The sequence below is a fragment of the Chiloscyllium punctatum genome, chromosome 45 (assembly GCF_047496795.1).
Source record: "Chiloscyllium punctatum isolate Juve2018m chromosome 45, sChiPun1.3, whole genome shotgun sequence".
NCBI classification, from domain to species: domain Eukaryota; kingdom Metazoa; phylum Chordata; class Chondrichthyes; order Orectolobiformes; family Hemiscylliidae; genus Chiloscyllium; species Chiloscyllium punctatum.
In genome coordinates, this window is record NC_092783.1 from 65,392,554 (window position 1) to 65,419,932 (window position 27,379).

Genomic DNA, 27,379 nt, shown 5'->3' on the forward strand with positions numbered 1-27,379 from the left:
GATTGCTGCACAGGTGGATAGAGTGGTCAAGAAGGCATATAGTATGCTTGCCTTCATTGGACGGGGTATTGAGTATAAGAGCTGGCAAGTCATGTTAACATTGTACAAGACATTGGTTTGGCCACATTTAGAATACTGTGTACAGTTCTGGGCACCACATTACCAAAAAGGATGTGGACGCTTTGGAGATGGTGCAGAGAAGGTTTACGAGGATGTTGTCTGGTATGGAAGGTGCTAGCTATGAAGAGAGGTTGAGTAGGTTAGGTTTATTTTCACTAGAAAAAAGGAGCTTGAGGGGGGACTTGATTGAGGTTTACAAAATCACAAAGGGTATAGACAGGGTGGATAGAGACAAGCTTTTTCCCAGGGTGAAGGATTCAATAACGAGAGGTCATGCTTTCAAGGTGAGAGTTGGAAAGTTTAAGGGGGATACATGCTGCAAGTACTTCACACAGAGGGTGGTGGGTGTCTGGAGCGCCCTCATGTCTCCCCTCATTTCCCCTCCCCCTCCTTATCCCAGATCTAACCTTCCAACTCACCACCGCTCTCATGACCTGTCCTATCTGTCCATCTTCCTTCCCGTCTATCTACTCCACCCTCCTCTCCGACCGATCACCTTCACCCCCTACTTCGTCCACCTATCGCATTCCCAGCTACCTTCCCCCCAGCCCCAAACCCCTCCCATTTATCTCTTAGCCCTTTGAGTTGCCCCCTCATCCCTGATGAAACATCGATTCACCTGTTCCTCAGATGCTGCATGACTGGCTGTGCTTTTCCAGCACTACACTCTTCGACTCTACAATACATCATCCAATTGGCCATTTCTTTTGTTAAATCAAAAGTGGAAATAGTGAGGCTATTGAACTCTGAGGGGCATGATGGACAAGATAGATCTTCTCACTGATATCCAGGGCCAAGAAGAACAAGTGTTCCTATCTTATCACCTTACCTTAGACCAGTCATCTTGGTATAAATCAGCAATTGACTTTCCAAACTGCTTAATACCACGGAATCACATACAATGAGTTTCACACCCCTTTAACTGAAGGGGCCTGGGATTAGCTGTCCCCAGTATTCAAGCCAAAGGTGTCATGTATCACTATTCTGAATGTTCTGCCTGGGATGGGAATGAATATGATTGTATTTTACAGTAACAGTCAGAGATTGAGTAGCTGAATGTTTTACTAAAGTTACAGTGAAGGTTGATGAAGGGAGTATCGGTGAAAGTTGCTGAAATGGATTTATGTAAAATATTTGATAAAATACAAGGTAATAGGTTGATTAACAAAATTGAGGATATTAGGAGAGTCAATTTCTAAAATTATTTAATTTTAAATCGACCTTCCATATTCCTCTTTCATTCTTTGAACAATAAAAACAAAACACAGTGAATGCCCAAAATTGATATTTATTTTTATTTTCTAAATTATAATTTTGATTAGAGATGTGAGATCTTGTTTAAGGAATATATTAATGTCTGAATTATGCCACCTAAAGAAACACAGCCTTAAAGTCACTCAGATATATTGTGACTGGAATATGAATGCTTAACTAATAACTGTTAGATCTAACGATGACGCAAAAAAGAAATAAAAAGCCTTTGAGTATTCACCTGGTCCATGTCACAGAGTTCCTTTACACTCCCTACCTGACCCAATCTGACCATCTCTACCTTGAAATTTTATATAATTGAGCTTAGAATGTCTCTGCTTCAAATAAGCCCTACAAGTTTTTAACTGAAAATTTCTGATCTGGAACGTTGAAATTAACTCCTTACACTGAGGTGATTATTTCTTAACAGTTCTAAACTATCTCCCTTCTTTAGAAGCAACTACTTTATGCATGTAATTTCAGCTAAGACCTCTGTAAACCTAAAACCAGCAGGCTTTTTTCCAAGCTATGCATCATTTTCCTCAGCAAAAAAAGTTTCATTTCAGAACCTTCAAGCAGACCCCTAATGTACAACAGCTCACTCTGTTCGCTCGATAAACTTAACCCAAAAAAAAATTCCCAGTACTCACCAATAAGTCTGTGCCTCCTGCTGCGTTTGAAAAGAAATTACTATGGTTACAGAAATATTTAAAAGTTCGTCATTAATCCCCTTCATAGACAGGTGCCAAACCAACATCCCACTGGTTCAAAATCTAAACTCTAAAATAAATTACATGAAACTATATATTAAGCATGCACCTTATATCACAGTACTCCACTCATTGCACCTTACAAACCTGAAAAAGACCTCATTTATCCCAAATCTTTGTTTACTGTTCACTTACCAATCATCTATCCATAATAAAATGCTGACTCCTACAGCATGGCCTTTTATTTTGTGTCGTCACCTTAGACATGGCTCCTTGTTGAATTCCATCAGGAATTCTATAAGGACTGCAAGGTGGGTTTAAAAAGAAAAGGCTGAAATGGTTATGGATGGAGAAGGGGAGGCTGCACAGTTGGTGGGGAAGAGAGAAAGCACCAAGAGGGAAGGCTACAGGGGACAGGATTAGAGCGGCAAGCTGTGAGAAGGAAAAGGGAGTAATTCAGGGCAAGGATGGGAGGGGCAGCTGGCAAGGGGTGAGACAGAAAGCTGCAAAAAAGAGAGAAAAGAGCTTTAAACCTGTGAACAATAGAATACACAGCTAAACCACTGCCAGAGAAACAGAAAATCACTGAATAATGAATTCCTTGCAAATGCATACAAAGAGAAATCACCTTAGTTCTAATTTCCAAGATGTAGAGGCAGTTTGGATGGAGCTAAGAAAGAGAAAGGGGTAGGAAACATTGGTGAGAGTTGACTATACGCCACCAAATAGTAGTGATAATGTAAATACAAATACAAGTCAGGAAATTAGAGGTTTATATAGTGAGGATAATGCAGTAAACATAATTTGGTGGTGCCGGTGTTGGACTGGGATGGACAAAGTTAAAAATCACGCAACACCAGGTTATAGAACATAGAACATAGAACATAGAACAATACAGCACAGAACAGGCCCTTCGGCCCACGATGTTGTGCCGAACTTCTATCCTAGATTAAGCACCCATCCATGTACCTATCCAAATGCCGCTTAAAGGTCGCCAATGAATCTGACTCTACCACTCCCACGGGCAGCGCATTCCATGCCCCCACCACTCTCTGGGTAAAGAACCCACCCCTGACATCTCCCCTATACCTTCCACCCTTCACCTTAAATTTATGTCCCCTTGTAACACTCTCTTGTACCCGGGGGAAAAGTTTCTGACTGTCTACTCTATCTATTCCTCTGATCATCTTATAAACCTCTATCAAGTCACCCCTCATCCTTCGCCGTTCCAACGAGAAAAGGCCGAGAACTCTCAACCTATCCTCATACGACCTACTCTCCATTCCAGGCAACATCCTGGTAAATCTTCTCTGCACCCTCTCCAAAGCTTCCACATCTTTCCTAAAGTGAGGCGACCAGAACTGCACACAGTACTCCAAATGTGGCCTAACCAAAGTCCTGTACAGCTGCAACATCACCTCACGACTCTTGAATTCAATCCCTCTGCTAATGAACGATAATACTCCATAGGCCTTCTTACAAACTCTATCCACCTGAGTGGCAACCTTCAAAGATCTATGTACATAGACCCCAAGATCCCTCTGTTCCTCCACCTGACCAAGAACCCTACCATTAACCCTGTATTCCGCATTCTTATTTGTTCTTCCAAAATGGACAACCTCACACTTGGCAGGGTTGAACTCCATCTGCCACTCCTCAGCCCAGCTCTGCATCATATCTAAGTCCTTCTGCAGCCGACAACAGCCCTCCTCACTGTCCACAACTCCACCTATCTTTGTATCATCTGCAAATTTACTGACCCACCCTTCGACTCCCTCATCTAAGTCATTAATAAAAATTACAAACAGCAGAGGACCCAGAACTGATCCCTGCGGAACTCCACTTGTAACTGGACTCCATGCTGAATATTTACCATCTACCACCACTCTCTGACTTCGACCGGTTAGCCAGTTTTCTATCCAATTGGCCAAATTTCCCTCTATCCCATGCCTCCTGACTTTCCGCATAAGCCTACCATGGGGAACCTTATCAAATGCCTTACTAAAATCCATGTACACTACATCCACTGCTCTACCCTCATCCACATGCTTGGTCACCTCCTCGAAGAATTCAATAAGACTTGTAAGCCAAGACCTACCCTTCACAAATCCGTGCTGGCTGTCCCTAATCAAGCAGTGTCTTTCCAGATACTCGTAAATCCTATCCCTCAGTACCCTTTCCATTACTTTGCCTACCACCGAAGTAAGACTAACTGGCCTGTAATTCCCGGGGTTATCCCTATTCCCTTTTTTGAACAGGGGCACAACATTCGCTACTCTCCAGTCCCCTGGTACCACCCCAGTTGCCAGTGAAGACGAGAAGATCATTGCCAACGGTACTGCAATTTCCTCTCTTGCTTCCCACATAATCCTAGGATATATCCCGTCAGGCCCGGGGGACTTGTCTATCCTCAAGTTGTTCAAAATGTCCAACACATCTTCCTTCCTAACAGGTATCTCTTCTAGCTTATCAGTCCGTTTCACACTCTCCTCTTCAACAATACGGTCCCTCTCGTTCGTAAATACTGAAGAGAAGTACTTGTTCAAGACCTCTCCTATCTCTTCCGACTCAATACACAGTCTCCCACCACTGTCCTTGATCGGATCTACCCTCGTTCTCGTCATTCTCAGGTTTCTCACATACGCATAAAAGGCCTTGGGGTTATCCTTGATCCTATCCGCCAGGGACTTTTCATGCCCTCTCTTAGCTCTCCTAATCCCTTTCTTCAGGTCCCTTCTGGCTATCCTGTATCCCTCCACTGCTCTGTCTGAACCTTGTTTCCTCAACCTTATGTAAGCCTCCTTCTTCCTCTTTACTAGACATTCAACCTCCCTCGTCAACCAAGGCTCCCTCACACGACCATTTCTTTCCTGCCTGATCGGTACATACATATCAAGGACACGTCGTATCTGCTCCTTGAAAAAGTTCCACATTTCCACCACATCCTTCCCTGACAGCCTATGCTCCCAACGTATGCTCCTCAAATCCTGTCTTACAGCATCGTAATTTCCCTTCCCCCAATTGTAAAAACTTCCTTGTTGTGCGCACCTATCTCTCTCCATAACCAAGGTGAAAGTCACAGAATTGTGGTCGCCATCACCAAAATGTTCACCCACTAACAAGCCCACCACTTGTCCCGGTTCATTACCGAGTACCAAATCCAATATGGCCTCCCCTCTGGTTGGACAATCTACATACTGCGTTAGAAAAGCTTCCTGGACACACTGCACAAACACCGCCCCATCCAATCTACTTGATCTAAAGAGCTTCCAATCAATATTTGGGAAGTTGAAGTCGCCCATGACTACGACCCTGTGGCTTCTGCACCTTTCCAAAATCTGTTTCCCAATCTGTTTCTCCACATCTCTGCTGCTATTGGGGGGCCTATAGTAAACACCCAACAAGGTGACTGCACCTTTCCTATTTCTGACTTCAGCCCATACTACCTCCAGAGGCAGATCCCCCTCAAACTTCCTTTCTGCAGCCGTTATACCATTTCTAATTAGCAATGCCACCCCCCCTCCTTTTTTACCACCCTCCCTAATCTTACTGAAACATCTGTAACCAGGAACCTCCAACAGCCATTCCTGTCCCTCATCTATCCATGTTTCCGTGATGGCCACAACATCGTAGTCCCAGGTACCGATCCACGCCTTAAGTTCACCCACCTTATTTCTGATACTCCTTGCATTGAAGTATACGCACTTGAGCCCATCTCTGTGTCCGCAAGTAGTCCCTGTCAGTGCTACCTTCTCCACAGCCTCCCTACAGTCTTGGACATCCTGACACACAGCTAGCTTACTTGCTGGACTACAAGTCCGGATCCCATCCCCCTGCCAAATTAGTTTAAACCCCCCCGAAGAGTGCTAGCAAACCTACCCCCCAGGATATTGGTGCCAACAGGTTTATTTGGAGGCACTAGCTTTCGAAGCACTGCTTCTTCATCAAGTGGATGTGGAGCAGAATCATATGACACAGAATCTATAGCAACAGGATTACAGTGTCATGTAATGTAATATTAAACAAATTTAGCTTGAGTCTTCCATCTTTTACAGTGATCACGCGAGTTTCAATTCCTTTGTATGTAAATCCAGGAATGTTGTTAAAGTTACATTCTCAAGATAGATTTTAACAATAGGTGCCATCTCAGCCCAGATAATGCACTGAAGGTGTGAAGTTAAAGTCTGTCTTTGTCCCAATGTTAGGTCAGACTGATTCTAATTCTAAAGTGGGATTTACAGAATTTTACATGGATTTATGCAGTTTGTGTGTATGTGTGTAAAAGTTTGTGGGGTGAATTTGTATTTGCAGAATTACATTTTATTTTGCTCAAAAACTGCATAAATCCATGTAAAATTCTGTAAATCCCATTTTAGAAATATAATCAGTCTGACCTAACATTGGGACACAGGCTTTAATTTCACACCTTCAGTGCATTATCTGAGCTGAGATGGCACCTATTGTTAAAATCTATCTTGAGAATGTAACTTTAACAACGTTCTGGGATTTATATACAAAGGAACTAAAACTCACGTGATCACTGTAAAAGATGAATTTGTGTGAGCTAAATTTGTTTGAGCTAAATTTGTCTAATATACCATGACACTGCCATCCTGTTGCTATAGATTCTGTGTCGTATGATTCTGCTCCACAACCACCTGATGAAGATACAGGAAACATAGGAGATTTCAGTAGAAACTGGGTAAACCCAGTTGATCCTATTCTTTGAAATACTAATCCCTCAAATGTATGTGATGGCTTTCTGGAGCAGTATGTTAAGGAACCATGTAAGGAAAAGATGATTTTAGACTGAGTTTCTGCAATAAGGAAGTAAATTAATAATTTCAGAAATAGTGACCAAATGATAGAATTTTACATTGTTTGAAAGTGATGTAGTTCAATCAGAAACTCATCAATCAGAAACAACAGAACCCATGAAGATATGAAAAGAAAATTGCCTGTAGATTGACAACCACATTAAAATATATGATGATAGATCGGCAGTGACTTAAATATTAAAAATTAATCTAGTTTACAACAAAATTGCATTCCATTATTGCACAAAAACCCAACAACGCAAGCATTCCAGCTATGGTTAATAATATCTGATTTTATTTGTTTATTTAGATTTTGTCACAGTTAGATACAATTGAGTGATTTGCTTGGATATTCACAATCAACCTTATAAGCCAGGGAGAGAATGGGCGATTGCCTTCCCTGAAGGACAAAAGTGAATCAGATAAGTTTTTATGATAATCAACACTTGTTACATACTCACCATTAGGCTAAATTTTAGTTCCAGATTTATTATTTGAAATGAAATTCCACCAGCTATGCATTACATTCCATGAACCCATGTCTGTAAAATGTTAGCTTGAGCACTTGGATGACCGGTCCAGTGGCATTACCACCATACCACTGCCCCACTTCATCCTCACTGCTAGTCAAAGTTGCATGATGCTTGGATTCTGGGGATGGTTCTTTTTATATACCATGTTCTCCTATATCCAGGAGAATTTTAAAAATTTTCTCCTTGGACGTGGATGTCACTGAATGGACAAGCATTTATTGTATATGCACAGTTGTTCTTGAGAAGGGGGTGGTGAGCTGCCTTCTTGAACTGCTGCAGTCCATTTGTTGTAGGTGGACCCAAAACACCATTAGGAGGCAACAGTGAGAAAACAGCTATATATTTCCAATTCAGGATGCTGAGAGTCTTGGAGGAGAACTTGGAGGTGGTGCTGCCCCAATCTATCTGCTGCCCTTGTCCTTCTAGATGGAAGTGATGATAGGTTTGGAAGGTGCTGTCTAAGGATCTTTGGTGAATTACCGTAGTGCATCTTGTAGATAGTACACACTGCTGCTACTGAGTGTTGGTGGTGGAGGGAGTGGACGCTTGTGGATTTGGTGCCAATCAAGTAGGCTGCTTTGCCCTGGATGGTGTCAAGCTTCTTGAGTGTTGTTGGAGCTGCCCCTGTTCAGGAAAATGGGGAGTATTCTGTCACACACCTTGTAGATAATGGATGGGCTTTGGGGAGTCATGTACCACAGTATTCTTAGCCTCTGATCTGCTCTTGAAACAATTGTGTTTATGTGATAAGTCCAGATCAATTTCTAGTCAATACCCAGAGGAATTTAAACAAGTACTGCTTGAAATATCTCAGCTGACAATCTTTTAGTCCTCAAGAAGGTTTGTAATTGATATATTAGAAAAGCAGATGAGAAAACCAATTATGTGACTGGACTGAACTGACAGTGGATGCTCAGTGATTGGATTTTACCCATTTACCACTCAAATGGGAGAAAATCCCTGATATGAATTGAAAGAGCTTGATTAGCTGGTCAATATTCCAATGGACAATTTGTTTTTGTAACTGATATGGTCAGCATCAGACGATTACAAGTAGGGGTCTGAAGAAACATTTGAAGTTATTAAACTCACTTCTCCCAGAGTCCATGGATACTTACCCCATTACAGGTTTTTTTATTATATTAAAGTACCCTAGTTGGCAGTCTGCAACTGATTCCTGCATTTCTATTGTTTTACATTCATTATTGTAGTTCTGTAGACCTGATTCTAACACTGTTGATTTTTGACCTGCATTCTTTTTCTCTTGCAGTTTATCGCATTTGTATCCCTCTTTTTCATCCTCTTATCAATCACCGCCTTTTGCCTCGAGACACATGAGGCTTTCAACAAGATCATTAACTTGACAGAATATACAGTGGTGGGGAACAGCACTCAGATAGTAAGTGTGTATGAGATAGAGACAGAGCCCGCCCTCATGTATGTGGAAGGCGTGTGTGTCATGTGGTTCACTTTGGAGTTTATGGTCCGCATTTCCTTCTGCCCCAATAAGCTGCTATTTGTTAAGAATATGCTGAACGTCATTGACTTTGTGGCTATTCTGCCCTTCTATCTGGAGCTGGCACTTCGTGGATTGACCTCCAAGGCAGCAAGGGATGTTCTGGGCTTCCTCCGGGTTGTCAGGTTTGTTCGGATTCTACGGATCTTCAAGCTTACCCGGCATTTTGTGGGATTGAGGGTGTTGGGACACACCTTGAGAGCCAGCACCAATGAGTTCCTCCTGCTCATCATCTTCCTTGCACTGGGAATCCTAATCTTTGCCACAATGATCTACTATGCAGAGAGACTTGGTGAAAACCCTAACACTGTGAGCCCCACTCATTTCAAGAATATCCCCATTGGCTTCTGGTGGGCAGTAGTCACCATGACTACGCTTGGCTATGGTGACATGTATCCCCAGACTTGGTCGGGTATGCTGGTGGGAGCATTATGCGCCCTGGCTGGTGTGCTTACCATTGCGATGCCAGTGCCAGTCATTGTCAATAACTTTGGAATGTATTACTCACTGGCAATGGCCAAACAAAAACTCCCCAAGAAACGCAGGAAACACTTTCCCTGTGGGACGCATGCCAAGACTACAGGCCTTTGCAATTCAGACTTGAACTCTTCATGCAACAGCCCACAGAGTGACAGCAATCAAATTGCTGCTGAGGAGATAAGAGAGAGAAAGAACTCAGGTAGGAGTTTAAACCTGTTGTATTTCAGAGATTATGTGTGAGCACCATTGCTGTCTTATTATTGTGTCCTTCCATTGGGAGCTTTACACTTCCAGTTTGAGGTGTTGTGAGGGTTTGGTACTCTGTGCACAGTCTCCTGTTGGCCCACAAATTGCTGGAGTCCTTTGATGTCATGCTATTGATTTGATGCTGCAGAATGCTGGAGATGAGAGCTGCTAACAGCAGAGCAAAAACAAATGCCTGAAAGTGATGCCCTTAATCAATAAAAGAAAGAAGGAAGTGAAAGAAAAGCATGCAGAAGGAAATAGTGAACACCAGAGCAGGAAATCAGCAGAATTAGAGAGAGAAAGAGCAATGGATGTAGATTTGCTCGCTGATTTGCAAAGTTTGTTTTCAGATGTTTCATCATCATACTAGGTGACATCATCAGTGAGCCTCCGGATGAAACACTGGTGGAATAGCCCGCTTTCTATTTATGTGGTTAGATTTCCTAGAAACATGGCATTCCAACTGGAATGCTATCAACAAACACATTGACTTGGATCCCATTTACCAAACCCTGAGAAAAAGAACCAGAAATGAAATCATCACATGAAATGACATCACGAACCCAAGGAAACTTGGGCAGCACGGTGGCACAGTGGTTAGCACTGTTGCCTCACAGCGCCAGAGACCTGGGTTCAATTCCCGCCTCAGGCAACTGTCTGTGTGGAGTTTGCATATTCTCCCCGTGTCTGTGTGGGTTTCCTCTGGGTGCTCCGGTTTCCTCCCACAGTCCAAAAATGAGCAGGTCAGGTGAATTGGCCATGCTAAATTGCCTGTAGTGTTGGGTGAAGGGGTAAATGTAGGGGAATGGGTGGGCTGCTCCTCGGAGGGTCGGTGTGGACTTGTTGGGCTGAAGGGCCTGTTTCCACACTGTAAGTAATCTAATCTAAACCTAAACACATAAATAGAAAGCGGGCCATGCCACCAGTGCTTCATCTGGAGGTTCACTGATACTGTTACCTAGTATGGTGACAAAACATCTGAAAATGAACCTTGCAGCTCAGCGAGCAAACCTACATCCAGAACCTCAACCTGAGCTACAAATCTTCTCAAAACAGAGAGAATTAACAGAGACATTGAAATCAGTAAAAGTGGGAAAATAAGAAATAAATTCAATGGAACAGCAGAAAAAAAATTGCCAGAATGGTTTGCAGGATGAGGAATTTCAGTTACGTAGGGAGTTTTCAGAAGCTGGATTGTGCTCCTCACAGCAAAAGAAACCATGGAGAGATCTGAAAGAGGTATGACGTTTACAAAGAGTTGTATGAGAATAAACAAGAATAAATTGTTACCCTAGGCAGCAGAGTTAGTAACCATTAGGATATAGCTTTAAACTGATAGGCAACAAGAACAACCAACATGAGGAAAACATTTATATTGTCAGGAGAGTTGTTGTGATCTGCAATAAGCTGCCTGAAAAGACAGTGGAAGCAGACTCCAGAATAATGTTTCAAGGCAATTTGGATAAATATTGAGACGGGAAAATTTTTTTTAGGACAATGGGAAATAGAGATTGGGAATAATTGAAGAATGCTTTCAAATAATGGCACAAAGATGGTGGTCTCAGCTGTTTCCTGCTGTGCTGGAGAATCCTATGCCTCTAAGATTCTAAGCTGAGGACATTGTAATGAAAGGAGAAAGTGAGGACTGCAGATGCTGGAGATCAGAGCTGAAAAATGTATTGCTGGAAAAGCACAGCAGGTCAGGCAGCATCAAAGGAGCAGGAGAATCAACGTTTCGGGCATAAGCCCGATTCCTGAAGAAGGATGCTACCTGACCTGCTGCACTTTTCCAGCAACACATTTTTCGACATTGTAATGAAGTTGTGTTTGAAAACTGCCGAAATAGTTCTTGTGAAGTCAGAACATGAACAACACATGTATCATGACACACATGGCAGTGCATGCATGCATCTCTTGTCTTCTCATTTCACAACTTCCTTTCTTGTAAACGTTTTTTTGTCTGGGACAAAGAAAAAGTGATGTTGCAGTGACGTTTACAAGATATTCAGCAGAAATTCTCTCTGTTCCAAGACTCAAAACAGAATGGTGAAGCAAACGTGGTCCTATCTGATGAGGAAAATGCTGCACTGAACCAATCATTGACTGCCGATGAGAGTCAGGTGCTCAGATGCTCCAGTATGAGGGACAAAAACAAGAAAGGGACAACCTGTTTCTTATTGACAGCTGGTGAGTTAACAACCCAAAGGAAAGGGCGACAGTTTATTGTCCTCTTGGCTTTCACATGTGAAATTTGGGTCCTATTCTCAGGATAGAATTTAATGCCTTTCTCTGAAGTTAGTTAGATGGTGGTGGAATGGATACTCAATTACGTACCTTCATACTTTTGGCTTGATTAAGTTTGTGATTGGGAGGCCTATGGACAGCCTATACAAACCACTCCCAATTGAGCCCTTAATGTGAACAATTAATGACCAGAAGTATGAATGAGAGTGCGTGTTTGTGTGTGAATGTGAGTGTCTGTGAGAGTACTATAGTGACTAAGGCAGAATGTGTATGAGTATGAGGTGTTTAACAAAGTTGATGGGAGTATCAGCAAAGATAATGTTACTGTTTTTTGCAAGGTTTGTGAAGGTTTGTAGCTCAGATTGAGGTTTAGGGTGTAGGTTTGCTCGCTGAGCTGTAGGTTTGATATCCAGACGTTTCATTACCTAGCTAGGTAACATCATCAGTGACGACCTCCAAGTGAAGCGAAGCTGTTGTCTCCTGCTCTCTATTTATATGTTTGTCCTGCTTGGGGTTCCTGGGGTTTGTGGTGATGTCATTTCCTGTTCATTTTCTGAGGGGTTGATAGATGGTATCTAGATCTATGTGTTTATGGCATTGTGGTTGGAGTGCCAGGCCTCTAGGAATTCTCTGGCATGTCTTTGCTTAGCCTGTCCCAGGATAGATATATTGTCCCAGTCGAAATGGTGGTTCACCTCCATCAACATCGATCTGGCAAAGAAAACACTTACCACACTTTTAGAAGAGACCATCACACACACCCCAACCACCATCAATCACATTACCAACGAGGACATCATGAAGCTAGTGGACCTGTGCCTCACCACCCACTTCACCTTCAACAACATAATCTACAAACAAACCAACGGCACACCCATGGGATCTCCACTATCAGGATTCATAGCAGAAGGGGTAATGCAAAGACTAGAACAAACGGCCCTACCAACCATCAACCCAAAAATCTGGGTCCACTACGTAGATGACACCTTTGTCATCACAAAACAAAACAAAATAGAAGAGATATTTAACATCATCAACAACACCCTCACAGGCATAAAGTTCACCGAGGAGGAAGAAACTGACAACAAACTCGCATTGCTGGACATCACAGTCGAAAGAAAGGACAACGGAGAACTACAAACCTGCGTATACAGAAAACCGATAAACACTGTCCAAATATTTAACTACACCAGCAACCATCCCAACACACACAAACAAAGCTGTATTAGAACACTATTCCAACGAGCCACCACACACTACAGCACAGACAAACTTTGGAAAACAGAGGAGAACCACCTATACAACGTATTCAAGGAGAACGGATACTCAAAAAATACAGTCCGCAGATTCCTCAGGAACAAACCATGACAAGCAGACCAAACACAGCCAGAAACCCTAACCACCTTACCATACATCAAAGAAGTTTCAGAAATGACAGCCAGACTACTAAGACCCCTCGGAATCCTAGTAGCACACAAACCCACCAACACTCTCAAACAAAAACTAACAAACTTAAAAGACCCAGCACATCCCATAGACAACACCAACGTCGTCTACAAAATTCCATGCAAGGACTGCCACAAACACTACGTAGGACAAACAGGAAGAAAGTTAGCCACCAGGATACACGAACACCAGTTAGCCACAAAAAGACACGACCCTCTCTCCCTCGTAGACCTACACACGGAGGAAAAAAGCCCACCATTTTGACTGGGACAACACATCTATCCTGGAACAGGCTAAGCAAAGACATGCCAGAGAATTCCTAGAGGCCTGGCACTCCAACCACAATGCCATAAACAAACACATAGATCTAGATACCATCTATCAACCTCTCAGAAAACGAACAGGAAATGACATCACCGCAAACCCCAGGAACCCCATCCAGGACAAACACATAAATAGAAAGCAGGAGACAACAGCTTCGCTTCATTTAGAGGTCGCCACTGATGATGTTACCTCGCCAGGTAATGAAACGTCTGGATATCAAACTTACAGCTTAGCGAGCAAACCTACACCCATAATTTTCTGTTCTGAACAGTTCTGAAGAAGGACATGTAATGTTAACTCTTTTTTTATCCACAGATGCTGCCAGACCTGTTTAGCTTCTCCAGCAATTTCTGTTTTTGTTTCTAACGTGCAGTCAGTATTCACCAGTGGTGGGCAGGGGGCTCACTGTGTGATAACCATAAACACAAACCCTGTTGAGCTTGCTTCTGGGATCCTGAGGGGTTCCTTAAATAAAATGCACTCAGTGCACAATCAAAATGGAAAGCATGGAGACATAGGTGGCCCTTTGAGATCCAAGTCCCTCCTGCCTTCACTCAATTGTGGTCTGGGATCCTCAGTGCCCCTGGGCTTCAGGTAAGTGCATTACCATAGCTGCCACCATACGCACTGGTGCTGTTGATCAATGCTCAACCTCAGGATTCTGATTGTCTGGGGAGTGGGAGTGGGAATTGCCTGTACTGGAAGACCTGCTGCTGCCCAGCTGAGTGCACGATTGGCATTTAATGCAATAGGCCCCTTTGACAGAGGCAACACAGGACTCCCAGCAGTTCTCCAGCAAGTGGGCGGCACTCCCATCAATAAAAAAGAACTGAAAATGCTGGAAATCAGAGACAAAAACAGAAATTGCTGGAGAAACTCAGCAAGTATGGCAGCATCTTTGGAGAGAAAGCAGAGTTAGCATTTTATGTCCCATGACCCTTCATCAGAACTGTTTAGAATAGAAACATTATCTCTGCTAAGACTTCCATCAATTTCTTTAATTGTCTCACACTCAATCCATATACTCACTCACGAACTGTCACAGGCCCTCACAGTCACATTTTTGTAATGGGTGCAGTGAGAGCAAGGACCAAGGGGGCTGTCGGGAAGGTAAACAAATCATATAAAAGGCTTACCTCATGAATAGGCGGAGTGCATGCAGAGCAGGAGCCAACACGGGATAGCTGAGTAAGTGAGATTATATGTTTGGGCGGTTGCTTTACTCGAAACACTACTCAGGTAGTGTCTCCCACCCATCCTCCTCCTCTAACCAAAAAAAAAGTTATGTGTGCCAATCTGGTAAGGGTACTAGTTTTTTTTCAGTAGTCTCTTTGGGAATTCAGAACAGTTGGAATGGATGTTAGGACAGTTGAATGCTCTTTCTGTAGATTGTGGGAGGCAATGGTCACCACTAGTGTCCCAGCTGACTTCATCAGCAGGAAGTGCACCCAACTCCATCTCCTCAGAGATTGCATTAAGGAACTGGTGCTGGAGCTGGATAACCTTCGGATCATTCGGGAGGCGGAGGGGGTAATTGAGAGGAGTGACTGGGAGGTAGTCACACCTCAGGTACAGGAAGAAGGTAGTTGGGTTACAGTTCAGGGGATGAAAAGGGAACGGGCAGACAGTGCTGGGATCCCCTGTGGCCGTTCTCCTCAACAACAAGTATACTGTTTTGGATACTGTTAAGGGTAAGCCATAAGGTACAGGTTTCTGGCACAGAGTCTGTCCTGTTGTTCAGAAGGGAAAGAGGGAGAGGAGTAGAGCATTAGTTATTGGGGACTCCACAGTTAGGGGGACGGATAGGAGGTTCTGTGGGAACGAGAGAGACTCACTGTTAGTGTGTTACTTCCCAGGTGCCAGGGTTTATGATGTCTCAGATCATCAGATCGGGATCCTAAAGGGGGAGGGGGAGCAGCCCCAAGCTGTGGTCCACATAGGCACCAACGACTTCGGTAGGAAAAGGGATGGGGATGTAAGGCAGAAATTCAAGGAGCTAGGTTGGAAGCTTTGAGTTAGAACAGAGTTGTTAGCACTGATTTGTTATCCGTGCCACATGCTAGTGAGGTGAGGAATAGGGAGAGAGAGCGGTTGAACACATGGCTACAGGGATGGTGCAGGAGGGAGTGATTCAGATGCTTGGATAATTGGGGGTCATTCTGTGGTAGGTCGGACCTCTACAAACAGGATGGTCTACACCAGAACCAGAGGGGTATCAATATCCTGGGGAGGTTTGCTAATGCCCTTCAAGAGGATTTAAACTAATTCATCAGGGGGCTGGGAACTGGAATTGTAGCTCCAGTGTACAGGAAGTTGAGAGTGGTGAGATCATGAATAAGGTTTCAAGGTCGCAGGAGTATACCGGCAAGCAGGAAAGTGGTTTGAAGTGTGTCCACATCAACACCAGGAGCATCTGGAATAAGGTGGGTGAACCTGCAGCGTGGGTTGGTATGGTACCTGAGATTTCGATGTTGTGGCCAGTTCAGAGATATGGATACAGCAGGGATAGGAATGGTTGTTACAGGTTTCAGGATTTAGATGTTTCAAAAAGAACAGGGAAGGTGGTATAAGAGGGGGAGGTGTGGCATTGTTAGTCAAGAACAGTATTACAGTGGCAGAAAGAACATTTGATGAGGACTCGTCTACTGAGGTAGTATGGGCTGAGGTTAGAAACAGGAAAGGAGAGGCCATCCTGTTGGGAGTTTTCTATAGGCCTCCAAAAGTTCCAGAGATGTAAAGGATAGTATAGCAAAGATGATTCTAGATAGGAGTGAGAGAGACAGGGTAGTTGTTATGGAGGACTTTAACTTTTCTAATGTTGACTGGAAATGCGATAGTTTGAGTACCTTAGATGGGTCTGTTTTTGTCCAATGTGTGCAGGAGGGTTTCCTGACTCAGTATGTAGACAGGCCAACAATAGGCGAGGCCACATTGGATTTGGTATTGGATAATGAACTGGGCCAAGTGTTAGATTTGGAGACAGGTGAGCACTTTGGTGACAGTCAAGATTAGAGTGGTGCTGGAAAAGCACAGCAGGTCAGGCAGCATCCAAAGAGCAGGAAAATTGACGTTTCAGACAAAAGCCCTACATCAGCCTTTGCTCAGTTAGGTTGCTTGAGAGTTACAAGTTAGCCAGGGAGGACTTAAAGACAGGGCTAAGAAGAGCCAAGAGGGGACATGAGAAGTCTTTGGCAGGTAGGATCAAGGAAAACCTTAAAGCTTTCTATAGGTATATCAGGAATAAAAGAATGATGACAGATGGATTAGGGCCTGTCAAGGACAGTAGTGAGAAGTTGTCTGAAGAAACAGGAGAGGTGTTAAATGAATATTTTTTGTCAGTATTCACACAGGAAAAAGACAATGTTGTCAAGGAGAGTACTGAGATACAGACTCTTAGACTAGAGGGGATTGAAGTTCACAAGGGGGAGGTGTTAGCAATTCTGGAAAGTCTGAAAATACATAAGTCCTCTGGGCTGGATGGGATTTATCCTAGGATTCTCTGGGAAGCCAGGGAGGAAATTGCCGAGCTTTTGGCTTTGATTTTTATGTTGTCATTGTTTACAGGAATAGTGCCAGAAGATTGGAGGATAACAAATGTTGTTCCTTTGCTCAAGAAGGGGAGTAGAGACAACTCTGGTAATTATAGACCAGTGAGTCTTACTTCGGTTGTGGGTAAAATGTTGGAAAGAGATAGGATTTATAATCATCTGGAAAGGAATAAGTTGATTAGTGATAGTGTTAAGGGTAGGTCATGACTCACAAACCTTATTGAGTTCTTTGAGAAGGTGATCAAACAAGTTGATGAGGGTAAAGTGGTTGATGTAGTGTATATGGATTTCAGTAAAGTGTTTGATAAGGTTCCCCACAATAGGCTATTGCAGAAAATAAGGAGGCATGGGATTGAGGGGGATTTAGTGGTTTGGATCAGAAATTGGTTAGCTGAAAGAAGACAGAGGGTGGTGGTTGATGGGAAATGTTCATCCTGGAGTTCAGTTGCTAGTGGTGTGCCGCAAGAATTTGTTTTGAGGCCACTGTTGTTTGTCATTTTTATGAACGACCTGGATGAGGGCATAAAAGGATGGATTAGTAAATTTGCGGCTGATACTAAAGTCGTTGGAGTTGTGGACAGTGTGGAAGAATGTTGCAGGTTACAAACGGACTTAGATAAGCTGCAGAGCTGGGCTGAGAGGTGGCAAATGGAGTTTAATGCAGAAAAGTGCAACGTGATTCACTTTGGAAGGTGCAGGAATGCAGAGTACTGGGCTAATCGTAAGATTCTTGGTAGTGTAGATGAGCAGGGAGATCTCAGTGTCCATGTGCATAGATCTCAGAAAGTTACCACCCAGGTTGATAGGGTTGTTAAGAAAATGTACAGTGTGTTAGCTTCTATTGGTAAAGGGATTGAGTTTCGGAGCCATGAGGTCAGGTTGCAACTGTGCAAACTCTTGGAGTACAGATCAGATCACCACATTATAAAAAGGACGTGGAAGCATTGGAAATGGTGAAGAGGACATTTACCAGGATGTTACCTGATATGGAGGGAAGGTCTTATGAGGAAAGGCTGAGAGACTTGAGGCTGTTTTCATTAGAGAAGAAGATTAAGAGGTGACTTAATAGAGACATACAAGATGATCAGAGGAATAGATAGGGTGGACAGTGAGAGCCTTTTTCCTCGGTTCGTGATGGCTAGCATGAGAGGGCATAACTTTAAATTGAGGGGTGTTAAATATAGGACAGATGTCAGGTAGGTTCTTTACTCCGAGAGTAGTAAGGGTGTGGAATGCCTTGCCTGCAACTCTAGTAGACTCGCCAACTTTAAGGGCATTTAAATGGTCATTGGATAAATATAAGGATGATAATGGAATAGAGTAAATTAGATGGGTTTCATATCGGTTTCACAGGTCGGCGCAACATCTAGGGCCAAAGAGCCTGCACTGCAATGTTCTATGTTCTATGTTCTATCACAAACAAATAGTAATCATAGTCACATATACTCATACAGAGACACACTCATGTGCACACACACACAAACTTGCATGTACACACAAACACACACACACACACACTCAGAATTTCACACAGTTTGACGTGCACACTAACACTCAAATTTACTTTTGCACCTATTGACTCTCACATACACTGTCACTTGGATACATACATTCATTTACTCTAAGACATTTTAACACATTCACTCAGTCTCATACTGACTCACACAGACTCTCACTAGCAAATACTCTCATTCATGTGCTTTCACACACACTATTTCTCACACACTTGCTTTCAATTGTGCACACACTCGCACAGTTTCACTTCAAATTTATTGTAATCTCCTGTCATGTTTGATGATGTACAGTGCTAGTATCAGTTGGGAATTTCTCTCTCTTGTATTTTGTTATATTTTGTGATTTTTGTTTGACACAGAGAACTGCAAAGATGTCCACACAGTTAACTACACTCAAGCAGAAGTAATCACCCTGTCTTAATGATAAATAGTGGAGGTCGGAGAGCAAAGGGCGAACATCCTTGTTTTGTCTAAAGTGAAACAATGGCAAGTTCCAGACCACAGCAATCTGGCTGCACCAATCTGGGTGAAGATCATAAGCTAGGAACCATTGAATACTCATAACTATTAAATTGGCTGTAATATATATCTACATAATCCTGTAAAAGCATGACTGTACGGTGGTTCTGTAAAATATGTATTATGGAAAAAAGTAAGTATAGTTATTATATATATAAAAATAGGTTTCTAGATATGTACTATATACATTTGTTAACATGTAGATCATAATGTGCAAAGATCTCTGAAATTCCAGCAATAGATAAATGATCTTTATTTTATCATTACTTGTTGCACATTTTATATTTGTCTACTACTGTCTAAAATTGTATTCAAGAAAAGGTGTATGAATTTTACCTCTGTAAGTAACTTATTATGTAGTCTGTTGTATTTTAGTTTTAGGTGTAACCAATCAACAGAATTAACATTTCGGAAGTTCTTGAAGTAAACAACATCTCGTGAGTTCCAAGTTTATTAGCAATGAACTAAGTCAAGCTCCCATTCACAGTAGAACTAAGATTCCAGTAAGAATGTGAAAAGTTGCCAATGGAGTAAATCTGAGGTAAATGCAGAAAATGGTGGAGATAGTCAGTGTATCAGAGCGTACAGAATAACTAAAAACTACAACCCAAACGTAAAACAATAACCTATCTTTTGAAAGCTGATTGATCTACTGGGTATTTCTAGAGTGGTCTTAATGTTCTAATATTACATCAGGGGGATTGTGATGTTGGTAAGTTTGATAAGTCGCCTTTCTGTGTCCTTTCTAATATGCTGTAATGTCCTGTGTTCTGTGTCTCTGGCAATAATCAACAACATTGCACCTTAATGTCATGTTTATATGTTGTTGAGCATGAAGCTGTACCATTGTACTTGGATGGAAATAAAGAAATTATCCTTTTCCAGTTAACTTTAATGTTTCAAGTTTTATGTCTCAAAATGGATCTTGTTTCAAGCATTCAGAATCAGAGAATGATGCAGTTCAGAAAGAGACCATTTGATCTCCATGCTTCAGGCTCACTGCCTTTATTCCTGATGGCCTCCTCTAGCTTATCTCTCCACACTTCAGGCTCACTGCCTTTATTCCTGATGAAGGGCTTTTGCCCGAAACGTCGATTTCGCTGCTCGTTGGATGCTGCCTGAACTGCTGTGCTCTTCCAGCACCACTAATCCAGTATTTGATCCATCATGTCTACACTTGGCTTGTGAAAACCTCTGTAATCAATCTGACTCTGCTTTTCACAGTTATGCAAAATCTTGCTTTTCAAATGTTTTGTCTAATTCCCCTTTGAAATTTGTAATTGAATCTGTTTCCACTGTCCTATCAGACAGCATTCTCTTACTTGTCCTTCCTCCTTCAGAAATTTTGTATCGAGAGCCCAGGTCTTTCTGTTGCTGCACCCCTTTAAAATTATATTTTTAGTTCAAGTCATTTTCCTCATTTGTCCTCATAAAATGTGTCACTTCATATTTCTTTGAATAAGTTTCATCTGTCATAAGATTGCCCATTTCAGTGTATCCCCCTGAAATCTTATTGTTTGTGACATGTGCAAACTTTGAAATCAGGCCTGATGTCAAAGTCTAGATTATTAGTAGCCATTAAAAGTGAATGATCCAGTTACTGACTCCTAAGAAATCCAGCCTCTGCACCTCCCTCTAGTCTGAAAACACTATAATTTCTTTGTACCTGTTAACCACATTTGTACACAAACTGCCACTGTTCCTTTATTTACAAGGATTTCTATTTTGCTAAAAAAACATCTCTGATATCAAACACTTTTTGAAATTTCAAAAATGCTACCATCATCAACACTCTCTTTTACTTTATCAATAAATTTAATTACTTTAGACAAAGATGAATTGCCTTTAACTCTTTTACACAAATTGCAGTTCTGACATTCAAAAGTATAATCGCAAAATTTCTAGTGTCTGATTGACTTCACAGCCATTTAGTTTGTGGCAGATTAACCCTCACCTCATGCCTCCTGCCTTCCTCTGGTGCCTGGGTGCTACCAGAACAGATGCCTTCCCTTTTAGAATGGTAAACGTCCTCATCGCAAAGTCCTGCATGAATGTTTGATGATAAACATGAGGATCGGCCATGTTCATTGTTTAATAGCAATAGAAGCAGGAGTAGGCTATTTGGCCCGTTGAGCCTGCTCTACCATTCATTAAGATCATAGCTGATCTATCCATTGTCCAAGCTCCTCCTTCCTGTATTATCTTCATAACTGTTAATTCCCCTATCATGCAAAAACCCATTCAACTGTGTTTTGGGTATATTTCATGAAGCTACCTTTCCTTGGGCAGACAATTCCATAGGCAAATGTGAGGACTGCAGATGCTGGAGATCAGAGTTGAGAGTGTGGTGCTGGAAAAGCAAAACAGGTCAGGCAGCATCCGAGGAGCAGGAGAATTGACGTTTTGGGCAAAACCCCTTCATCAGGGATGAGGTTGGGAGGACTCAGGGGTGGAGCAATAAATGAGAGGGGGTGGGGCTGGGGGTGAAGGTAGCTGAGAGTATAATAGGTGGGTGGAGGTGGGGTATGATGGTGATAGGTTGGAGAGGATGGTGGAGCGGATAGGTGGAAGGAAGATGAACAGGTGGGACAGATCATGAGGGCGGTGCCGAGCTGGAAGGTGAGGTGGGGGAGGGGAAATGAGGAAAATAATGAAATCCACATTGGTGCCCTGGGGTTGGAGGGTCCTGAGACCGTAGATGAAGCATTCTTCCTCCAGGTGTTGAATGGTAAGGCAGTGGCGATGGAGGAGCCACACGACCTGCATGCCTTCCGCAATTTCAACCACCTACAAATGGGCCCCACCACCAAAGATATATTTCCCTCCCCACATCTATCCATTTTCCACAACCACCTCGTCAGGTCCACACCTCCCAACAAACCACCCTCCCCTCCCAGCACCTTCCCCTGCCACCACAGGAATTGCAAAACCTGCACACACACCTCCTCCCTCACTTCTATCCAAGGCCCTAAAGGAGCCTTCCACATCCATCAAAGTTTCACTTGTACTTCCACACATGTCATTTGCTGCATCCGTTGCTCCTGATACAGTCTCCTCTACATTGGGGAGACAGGATGCCTACTCACAGAGTGCTTCAGAGAACTTCTCCGAGACACCTGCACGAACTAACCCCACCGCCCTGTGGCTGAACACTTCAACTCCCCCATTCATTCCACTGAGGACAGACAGGACAACATTGTACTCCATCTGCCAGACCCTTGCCTAAACCCTCCACGTCCTCTGCACAGTTTGCCTTTCTATTCAATTTTAGTGTCATCAGCAAACTTGGATACGTTACACTCGATCTCTTCCAAATCATTTATATATATCAGGAACAGTTGCGGCCCAACACCGTCCCCCATGGCACTCTACTCACCACGGATCTCCAACCAGAGAAACACCCATTTATTCCAACTCTCTGTTTTCTAGTGGTTAACCAGCCCTCTATCCATGCTAGTACACTTCCCGCAACTCTGTGCATTCTAATCTTATGGATAAGTCTTTTATGCGGCCCCTTATCAAACACCTTCTGGAAGTCCAAGTATACAACATTCACCTATTCCCCTGCATCCACCACACTTGTTACATCCTCAAAGAACTCCAGTAAGTTTGTCAAACACGACCTTCCCTTCCTGAATACTTGCTGCATCTGCTTAATGGAACCCTTTCCATCCAGATATTTTATTATTTTTTCTTTAATTTTAGCCTCCAATATTTTCCTGACCACAGATATTAAGCTAACTGACCTATAGTTCTCTGCCTTTTGCCAACACCTTTTTTTAAACAGTGGTGTGATACTTGCATGTCACTGCCCGGAGTCCGGTGAATTTTGGTAAATTACCATTAACACATCTACTATAACTTCTATCATTTCTGTTAGCAACCTGGGATACATTCCATCAGGACCAGGGAGCCTTTAGAACCCCCGAGTTTGCTCAACATTTATTCCTTTAGCGATAACAATTGAATTGAGGTCTTCACCTCCCATTGTATCCTTAACATCGTTCTTTGGCATGTTCAACACACCTTTCATTGTGAAGACTGACAGAAAATAATTATTCAAGTCCTCGGCTGTTTCAGCATTACCCAATATTAATTCCCCTTTCTCATCCTGCAAGGGACCTACGTCCACTTTAGCCACCCTTTTCCGTTTTGTATATTTATAAAACCTTCTCCTACCTGTTTTTATATTCTGTGCTAGTTTGCATTCATAATCTATCTTTCCTTTCTTTATTGCTTGATTCACGGTTCTTTGTTGCTTTTTAAGGTTTTTACAATCTTCCTGTCTCCCACTACTCTTGGCTACTTTGTAGGTCTGAGCTTTTAATTGGATGCCTTCCTCTATTTCCTTGGTTATCCAAGGCTGGCTCTTCCTACCCTTGCCAGCTGTGTTTTTGAACAGAATATACTTTCCTTGAGCATTGTGGAAAATCTCTTTGGAAGTCCTCCACTGTTCCTCAACTGTTCCACCATATCCCTTGTCTAATTTAGCCAACTCCTTCCTCATCTTATTATAGTCTCCCTTGTTTAAGCATAACACCCTGGTTCAGTTTGACTGTTTCTCTAAAATGAACAAATCAATCAAAGTTACTTTAATAGATTCCAAGTGGCAATATAATGAAAATCAAAATGTCTAAAGAAACTTGTCAAATTTAAACATTTTATTTGTGTGGGCTAACAATGGACCCAGCACCCGATCTTGAAGGGTCTGAAGTGTACACTTGATCACCACCTTCTCCCTTTGCAAGGACTTCACGGCAGGGGCATATTAGTTTCATTCTTGATCTATCAACATTTAGGAAAAAAACAGTAAGTACATTTCCTGAATGACCAGTGGAAATCACAGCAAGACAAAATTTCAAATTTTAAAGCTTTTACTGTACAAATAAACTAAAATCAATATAAATCAAGCATCAAGCACCAACTAATGCAACTCTGATCAAAAGTAAGTTATTTATATATATTATTTAAAAGTGTTTGAATTGCAAATTAACGGAATATGGATTTTATTTGTGGAGGAGTTTAAAACCAGTATGTGTCCGAGAGCATGTGACTGCAAGAATCCCAGAAGTGTCGATGGAAATTTGCTTATATTTGGATTTACTACAGGAGAGAGTAAACACTAAGGTGTTAGCTTTAGCAAAGTCCATGATGGGCAAGATTTAAAATATTTAGTTCAAAAACTTTTAGGTGCAATTTGAAGAATACCTGACATGGGTCAGATACATGTGTAGTCTGTCCTTGAAAAAAAAGAGAGCAAAACCAAAGAACCATGGATGCTGGAAATCAGAAACAAAAATAAAATTTCTTGCTGGAAATTTCATCAGGACTGGCAGCATTTTTGTGCAGACAAAACAAAGTTAATGCTTCAGATCCAGTGACCCTTCTTCAGAACTAATTGTAGCTAGGAAAAGGTTGGTATGTATGCTGAAGATGGGGAGGGGAGAGGAGTAAATAATAGGTGGAAGTGGAACCCAGAGAGAGAGAGAGCAAAAACAGCAACTAGGCAGATAAAAGGAATTGGTAAAGATCAACCTAGGAGAATCAGTAGCTGCTAATTGGAACCATTCGTGGCTGACAATATGTTGTGGTGGTAGTCCATGTGATGCGACGTCCTGGTGTTTGGGGTTGGGCTATTGAAACAGAAGAAGGTGTTGGGGCCTTAAAGTTATTCAACTCAATCTTGAGTCCTGAAGGCTGCAGGGTGCCAAAGCGGAAAATGAGGTGTTGTTCTTCCAGCGAGCACTGAGTTCCACTGGAACACTGCAGTAAGCCTGAGACAGAGGTGGTGGCCAGGGAACAATGGGGTGTGTTGAAGTGACAGGCAACCAGAAGCTCAGGGTCATATTTTTCAAAGAACAAAGAACAAGGAGAATTGCAGCACAGGAAAAGGCCCTTCAGCCCTCCAAGCCTATGCCGATTCTGGTCCTCTGTCTAAACCTGTCACTTATTTTCCATGAATCTGTATTCCTCTGCTCCCTACCCATTCATGTATCTGTCTAGATACATCTTAGATGACATTATCACACCTGCCTCTACTACCTCCAGCGGCAATATGTTCCAGGCCCCCACCACCCTCTGCGTAAAGAACTTTCCATGCATATCTCCCTTAAGCTTTTCACCTCTCACCTTGACCTCGTGACCCCTGCTAACTGGGTCCCCCACTCTGGGAAAAAGCTTCTTGCTATCCACCCTGTCTACACCTCTCATGATTTTGTAGACCTCAGTCATGTCCCCCTCAACGTCCATCTTTTTAATAATCCTAATCTACTCAAGCTCTGTTCATAGCTAGTGCCCTCTATACCAGGCGACATCCTGGTGAACCTCCTCTGCACCCTCTCCAAAGCATCCACACCCTTTTGGTAATGTACCAGAACTATATGCAGTATTCCAAATGTGGCCAAACCAAAGTCCTATACAACTGTAACTTAACCTGCTAACTCTTGTACTCAATACCCCATCCGACGAAGGAAAGCATACCTTATGCCTTGACCACTCTATCGACCTGTGTTGCCACCTTCAGGGTACAATGGACCTGAACACCCAGGCATCTCTCTGTGCATCAATTTTCCGCAGGGCTCTTCCATTTACAGTGTAGTTTGCAATGTCAGAATGTAGATGTTCTGCAAAGCTGTCTGCATTTCATTTTCCCAGTGTAGAAGGGAACACATTATGATCAGTAAATGCAATTGACTACATTGAGGGAAGTGCAGCTAAAATTGCTGCTTCACCTGGAACGTGTGTCTACAGCCTTGGATAGTGAGGAGAGAGCAAGTAAATGGACAAATGTTCTAGCTTCTGCATTTGCAAGGGAAGATGCCTTTGAACAATGGGGAGGTGTTGACAGTGGAGAACGAGTAGACCAAGGTGTCCTGGAGGGAATGGTCCCTGCAGAAGTCTGATAAGGCGGAGGAGGGGAATATGTGTCTGCTGGTGACATCCTACTGAGGTGGCAGAAATGGTGGATAATAATCCTTTGGATGTGGATGCTGGGAGGGTGATAAGTGAGGACCATAGGACTCTATCACTATAGGGGGAAGGAAGAGAAAGGGTGAGGGCCAAAGTGCAGGAGATGGGTTGGCACGGCTGAGACCACTGTCAACCACAGTGGTTGGGAATCTTCAGATGAGGAAGGAAGTGAACATTTTGGAGGTTCCCTTATAGAAGCTGGCATCATCAGAACATATGCAATAGAAACTGAGAAACTGGGAGAATGGAATAGTATTTACAAGAAGCAGGTTGTGAGATGTATAGTTGAGATAACTGTGAGAGTCGGTGGGTTTCAGTTTATGTTAGCTTCAGAATTTCCAGTTTGTGGGCTGCAGCTACCTCCTCTTCACCATGGATGTGCAATCCCTTTCCACGCCAATCCCCCAAAAGGATGGTCTTGGGGCTTTCCACAGCCCCTTGGAAAAAAGGCCTGAAACTGACATTAGCATCAGATGAATCATGAATGTAAATTGGAAGGGATTGGGCAAGCAGAGAAAAGATTAAGTTGAAGTAGGAAGAGATAAGTTCTGTGGGGCAGAAGCAGAAATGATGAATCTGCCTGGACAGTCCTGTTTGTGGATTTTGGAAAGGAGGTAGAAGCAGTCAGTATGGGGTTGAGGGAAAATGTGCTTGGAGGTTGTGGGGCATTACAGAACTTTTCTAATTCAACTCTGTATTAGCCCAGAAATCCAATACCTCAACACAAATAAAAAAGATAATTTTAATCTGAGTAGAATCTTTTCAGTTCTCTAAACAATGTTGCTACTGGAGAGAAAGCTGGGAAAATTGTGTGAGATCAGCAGCAGCAAGGAGTTTCTCTACACTGAGAGCACTGTGTCCCATATTCCAAACGAGTGTTAAATGGCAAAACATGAAGCTCACTCGTGAGCACTGAGAAGTCTGTTTGTATGTATCAGCATACATTAACATCTCATTATTAGTTAATTGCACCTTGTTACTATGCAGGTTCCCATTTTACCATGCACCCGACCAAATCAAGATGGTGAGAATTTCCAAAGCGAAAGTCAGCACAGTTACCTGGTGGCTTCAGCTCACCTCACCACTTGCTCCTCTGACTCTCCATCTTGGACAACAGTCATCATTATCCCAGGATACACGCC

At 42.7% G+C, this 27,379-nt stretch overlaps 1 protein-coding gene across 3 annotated transcripts in view; it reads left to right on the forward strand.

The window, feature by feature from the left end:
• kcnc4 (potassium voltage-gated channel, Shaw-related subfamily, member 4) overlaps positions 1 to 20,124 on the forward strand; it is a 72,962-nt gene extending 52,838 nt beyond the window's left edge. The window contains exons 2-5 of one of the 3 annotated variants that reach the window (XM_072563961.1): positions 8,702 to 9,626; positions 11,705 to 11,860; positions 17,252 to 17,323; positions 19,109 to 20,124. In XM_072563961.1, the coding sequence (XP_072420062.1) occupies positions 8,702 to 9,626; positions 11,705 to 11,860; positions 17,252 to 17,323; positions 19,109 to 19,170 (1,215 nt within the window). In that variant the 3' untranslated portion in view covers positions 19,171 to 20,124. The remainder of the gene's footprint in view (positions 1 to 8,701; positions 9,627 to 11,704; positions 11,861 to 17,251; positions 17,324 to 19,108) is intronic. The other 2 variants (XM_072563962.1, XM_072563963.1) reach the window with 2 other exon arrangements.
• The last annotated feature ends 7,255 nt before the right edge of the window (positions 20,125 to 27,379 follow it).